This window comes from Lissotriton vulgaris, chromosome 1_1 (genome assembly GCF_964263255.1).
Source record: "Lissotriton vulgaris chromosome 1_1, aLisVul1.2, whole genome shotgun sequence".
In the NCBI taxonomy this organism is placed as follows: domain Eukaryota; kingdom Metazoa; phylum Chordata; class Amphibia; order Caudata; family Salamandridae; genus Lissotriton; species Lissotriton vulgaris.
The window spans coordinates 1,391,342,242-1,391,348,241 of record NC_141685.1 but is presented as its reverse complement, the minus strand read 5'-3'; the positions used below and the strand labels follow the sequence as shown (position 1 = coordinate 1,391,348,241).

At 38.9% G+C, this 6,000-nt stretch overlaps 1 protein-coding gene across 1 annotated transcript in view; it reads right to left on the bottom strand.

The window, feature by feature from the left end:
- Positions 1–367: 367 nt before the first annotated feature.
- The window catches only part of LOC147750557 (uncharacterized), a 54,430-nt gene continuing 48,797 nt past the window's right edge, over positions 368–6,000 (bottom strand). Inside the window, exon 2 of the mRNA XM_086966918.1 lies at positions 368–4,543. Within this exon, the coding sequence (XP_086823044.1) occupies positions 2,579–3,922 (1,344 nt within the window). The 5' untranslated portion in view covers positions 3,923–4,543 and the 3' untranslated portion in view covers positions 368–2,578. The remainder of the gene's footprint in view (positions 4,544–6,000) is intronic.

Genomic DNA, 6,000 nt, shown 5'->3' with positions numbered 1-6,000 from the left:
GTTAATTGTGTATTTCCCTCTTGGAATTTAACTCATTCGAGAGGCAATGGTGTTTCTTTTCTGAAGCATTTTCAAATGTTTGTTTTGTCATGGTTTTAGCAAAGCTATTTTGGGAAATCTTGCTAGGCCATTATCAACCTAAACAAAAAGAGCAACTTTTTCAGTCAAAGGGTGTGTCCTCTCAAGTCATCCATCAAAGCTCAGTACATTTTAACCTCTCCTCTGAATGTCATTAGTGACCACCTGTCCTTTACAGGAATTTGAACACAGAAACCCATTTCGTCTCCGCACATAGTCCACCATGCTTATGAATATAGTGTCCAACACCAAAAAAAACCAAATTGCTTTCCATTTTTTTATTGATAACCCCATGTTTATTTATGAAGGTGAACATTTCTTTTTTCACAAGATTCTGTTTAATGTATATATATTTCCTATCTAACTTCTCTCTAAGTTCGTTGCCTATTTTTTTTGCTTATTCCTTTTTTCCTCTACAACAAATCATTTGTCTCAACAGTAACATTCTAAGAGTTAAAGGTTTAACACAATGATTCAATGCAACAATGTCCAGTGAATAAACCGCTTTTCTTAGGATCATCACACATGTTGGTTGAAACCTTCATTTCTGTATACCCTGTCCAACGCTGTCCCAAGTTTCTTCCAGTTGCCTGTGCTAATGGAAGAATAAATGCTTTATAAAATCAGTACATTGAGCACAATTCAGAAAATAGTCAAGGATTTACTCCTGTGTGTTTTCCTTTAGGCTCAGGTTTAAATCTTTACTTTCTGGGAAATTACAAAGTAATGCAGGACCACTTGTGGGAGCTGCGGCAGTCATTGGTTCCCAGAGGTATGCCAAGAACTCTTTTGTGAATTTCTTTTATGAGCATGTGTGATTTTGTGCATGCGTACTTAAAACACTGTAGAGCACATGCAGTTTAAAACATTCTTTTTTTCTATCCACAGGAAAAGATGTTTGCTCCTGGAGACACCCCTTCCATGTTTGGGGATGGGCTCTCCCCATTGTCACCCTAGGTGCAAATTTACTCCTTCCCTTAACAGCCGTAAATATCCAATTGTGTCAATGGTGAAAAAGTTTGTGATTCGCACAAACACTATAGTTTTGTTAGTGTGTACATAGTTCCTAGTGCATTCTTGTCCTGGTACAACTTCTTCCTGCCCATTGCAGATCTAATCACATGAGAAAATAAGTACGAGTAATCCTTTTTACAAGTGTAACGCCACATTTTAAAACTATCAATAATGGTTGTACTCATATAATGCAAGTCATTTGAGCAACTGAGTTGAGCTTGAGTGCCTACCTGTTTTTGCGAATCTACCCCATTGTGCTCATAAGCCATCTCAGAATATACACTTGTTCAGTTAATTTCCTTGTTCCATTCATGAGAGATGATTTCAAAGCTGGCAGGTTGGCAGAACCCGAGCCAAGAGTCCTACGACTATACTTGTTCCAGTGACTATTTCTCAAATAATCAGTTTGGAAAACTCACATAACATATGCCAATGGTTTTAGTGCCCCCGCAATCGCCCAGCATTTCTCAGAACCATTTATATGAATCAATAGAATTTTCAAATGAATATTCATACAATAACTAGATTTCTTTATGCCTCAAAAGGGCACATAATTACGTTTTATGTTTGTATTTGTACTTTACTATCACAGCATGCATTAGTGACCAAACTGAACACTTTTCCTAATACATATGTTTTGATGTTATAGTTGCAGTGCATGCTTTACTTGAGCTAGATTGGCCCCCTGGAGATTGGGATGATATCTCTTAACATGTTTCCAGGCTCTATGTCATTGTTTTAAATGGTCTTGAGTGAGAATATTAGGCAAGACACGTAACGTGCCCCACTAGACTCCTTGCTTTCTTTACAGGGACATAACATACACAATCGAGATCAATGTTTATGGTGAATGCTGCTTTGCCTCTCTTGGTCTTTCAGTTTGCTTGACTTTCTTCGGATAGTCTGCAAGTTGCTCAGCAAAGTACTTACCAAAAACCCAGCTGTGTTCCTTGAACTGTTTAGCTTTTTTTATTTTTGCTTGGCAGCACAAATTTGAGTGCTTTGGTCCACTGGATTTACCTAAAGCTGATTTTGCGCTTTCAGGGTTCCTGAGTTTCTCTTTGGTAGACCACACTCCAACTTGTCTCTGCATCTACTGTGGACTCGGTTCTTTAAGCACTCCCTCCCTCTGTTTATCAAAAGCAAACTGGCTGCGTATGGTTTCACAAAGGTTCTGGTCAGGAGATGCTTCCCTTTGTGAAGAAACGTTAAACTGGTAGCCCTTTTTGAATTACTGTATCAAGGACTATTGTATCCCAGAACATTTTTATTTTCAATTTCATCAATTGCTAGATTTTTCTTCCTGTCCCAGTGATGAAATTGCTGTTTTTTCAGTTCTCCATTACAGGCTTAAATTACATAAAAGTGCTTAATGGTTTTTTTTTTGTTTAACAGCGCATCCTGTTTTATCTTCTAGAAGAGGGTATCTTAAAAGGTTTCCATTTTTTTCTTGTGTAGTTTATCAACATCTGTGTGAAAAGTTTTTTCAGCGGCAAATGTGGATCTGTTGGTGTTTGAGCAGAGAGGAGGACCAACGGAAACACTTGCCACATTCATTACATTTAAACGGTTTTTCCCCTGAATGTATTTGCTGGTGCCTGATCAGGACTGTTGACTGCACAAAAGATTTCCCACAGTCAGTACATACATACGGTCTTTCTCCAGTGTGTCCTCGCAAGTGTATCTTAATGTGCTGCGATTGAGTGAATTGTTTCCCACAATATTCACATTTATATGGTTTCACTCCAGTGTGGAGGCGTCTATGAACACCCAGGGAACCTGAGTCAATGAAACCCTTTCCGCACTCACCACAAGTCTGTGGTTTATCTCTTGTGTGAATTCGCTTATGCCTAACCAGTGCTGAAGACACAGTGAAACTCCTGCCACACTCACTGCATGTGTACGGCTTCTCTCCAGTGTGTGTTCGGTCATGTTTGACCAAACTAGATGCTCGATGAAATCCCCTACCACACACGCCACATTTATATGGTTTTAATCCTGTGTGGATTTTTTTGTGCCTCCTCAGGGTTGGTAGTTGTGTAAAACCCTTCCCACATTCATTACATGTAAATGGTCTATCACCTGTGTGTAGGTGCTGATGGCTAATCAGCGCCGTTGATAGCCTAAAACTCTTCCCGCAGTCATTACATGTATAGGGTTTCTCTCCTGTGTGCAGTCGTTGGTGAGAAATTAATGCAGTTGATGTATTGAAATTCTTTCCACACTCATTGCAAATAAAAGATTTCTCACGAGTGTGTTTTCGCTGATGTAGAATAAGGGCATGTAACTTAGTAAAACTTTTTCCACAGTCGCTACATACCTGTGGCTTTTTTACTGAGTGGACATGTTGATGCTTCACGAGGTTGGATGCACGTCCAAACATTTTACCACATTCAGTGCATGCATATGGTTTCTCTCCAGTGTGTGTCCTCTGATGTGTGATCATATCTGCTGACTGTATAAATCCTTTCCCACATTGGGGGCACGTAAACTGTTTATCTCCAGAATGTATTCTCTGGTGTTTGAAGAAACTTGATGAGTGACAAAAACTCTTTCCACACTCATCACATTTAAACGGCTTCTCACCAGTGTGTATTTGTAGATGTTTGACAAGATCAGAAGACACCCTGCAACCCCTACCACATATATTGCAAGTATACGGTTTATCAGCTGTGTGTGTTTGCAGGTGCCTGGTCAGATGTGAAGAATTCTTGTAATGCTTATCACATAAGTTACATGCGTATGGCTTCTCTTTTCTGTGCTTTTCCTGGTGTTTTAAAAAAGAGGAAGAACAATCAAGTTGTTCTCCACATTCAGTACATACATACATATTACTTCGAGTTTAAGTACTTTTATAGGACCACTTGAAGCCTTTTCACATTAAGTATGTAAACTTTTTTTATCTTACTAGTATTTTAAAGTCTTTGTTGAGTCCAAAAAGAAATGTCACATTGTTGTACGACAGTGTAGTTCTTTTCTTGTTGGTCTGCAATTTAGTAACACAACTAGTTTTAATTCCTCTCACATTCATGCAGAATATCCTAGCTTACTACAGTCAAAGTTTGTATTTGCATTTCATTAAAGCTGTTGCAGGAATGAGTTTAGTTCTTTACTAATAGGACATATCCCAACAGGATAGCTGCATCTCCAGAAATCCCACCACACCTGTTTGTGCTAACAGTTCAATGGAGATATCAAAAATTGTGTTGTAGGAAAAGCAGGCATACATTCCTTGCCTGTTGGTTTTTGCTTATTGGCTAATCAGTCTTTTCCATTCTGCAGCACTTTAATCTTGGTTAATGCCTCAGTCTTCTTCACGTTATACGTTGCTCAAGTTCATTCCAACTCTTAGGAGTAGAATACCTTTTTTGGTAGTATTAGTTTAAGCAATGGTTAATTCTGTTTCCCGATCTTCACCATAACTATATCCTGTTGTTTCGGGGTGCAGGTTCTGTTAGATTAAAAGACAGTTGAGTTGGTTAGTAATGAGGAAAACACGCATAGCTCGCATCTTTTATTCTCACACCACCTTCTTGCACAAATCTTCACAATAGGGGTTTTCAATTCAGTACCCAGGTTTGCTATATTGGCTTCTCTCTCTCCAGTTTTACTCCTCTAAACCGTCTGTCCTGCTGTAAAGCATAGAAACCATAGCTATGCCACAGTCAAAAATACAGAACACCTTCTTGGTGGTCTATGAACATGCATGAACATTTAATTAGCAAACTTACCTTGACCTTTTAAATGCGACCTAAGCATTTTATCTGACTGCCTCTTTCCAAGCTAGTTTTCTCCAACTGGTTACCCATCACTTAACCACATGTAAGAGCGCTGGCAAAGCCAATGAGTCGCACATTTGAGACCTATTGGTTTTCCCAGCCCAAATGCTGTGTCACATGGCTATAAAATGTAACAAGCATTGGTAAAGCCGATAGGTAGTTCCTTTGTAGTACGAGTGACAAGCTGTTGCTTTTATCTATTTGTCTTCATATTCATTGAAAGTGTGGTCTAATAAATTGTGTCTTACAATGTGTCAGGGACGCACTTTTAATAACACACAGTTTTTGGGCAACACAGGTCACATAAGTTGTCAAATATATTTGCAGTAATCATACGCTGTGGGTGTACTTTTCTAAAGGTTACACTGTTTACATAGCAGTGACTGTTGACTAAAGAATCGTTGAAAGTCGTTACAATTCTGCACTATGCACCTCGAAGCTAACAGAAGGCAACAAAACACTGTAAATAATGTGCCGTATAGTGGTGTAATTTAGAGCGAAAGCAGTACTCCAACGTTTGTCTACGCAAGACCTGACAAATCACAAAAATCGTATTGCCAGTTTCTTGTATTAGTAGCATTAAAACGATAAAAATAAACATCTCCTACACGATTCCAAGGGCACTTTTAACACTATGAGGATAGTTTGAGGAGAATTTCTGATGAAAAATGTTTCTAAAAATATGGCAAAGGTTTGCAAGTAAGCCAGCTCAGGTGCTCCCACTGCCCTCTCCCCCTGAGGCCGATTATTGGTAAATAGACATAGCATCATCAGCTGCTCGATGCATCGCACTCTATTAACCCTCAAGAAGGCTGCTCTTTAAAACCAAGCTGGGTTTATAGGAGATGTATTCTGGCATATAGGCTGTTCTATATTTTAAATAGTTATAAATGTGATGAGATAAGTACAAGATTTACAGCCCTACGTTGAGTTTGAAAAGCAGAACCGGAGAGCTTGTTGTGGGGGGCATGCCAAGGGAACGGTAAACATTGCCTCACACGCAGATGTCCTAGATCAACCACCACTTTTAAAATGCAGTAATCTATGTGACAAAATAGCTCAATAAAACAACCTTTTAGGAGGGAGAAACTATATAAAATTTTAATTTCAAATGTTTGGGGTAGGATTT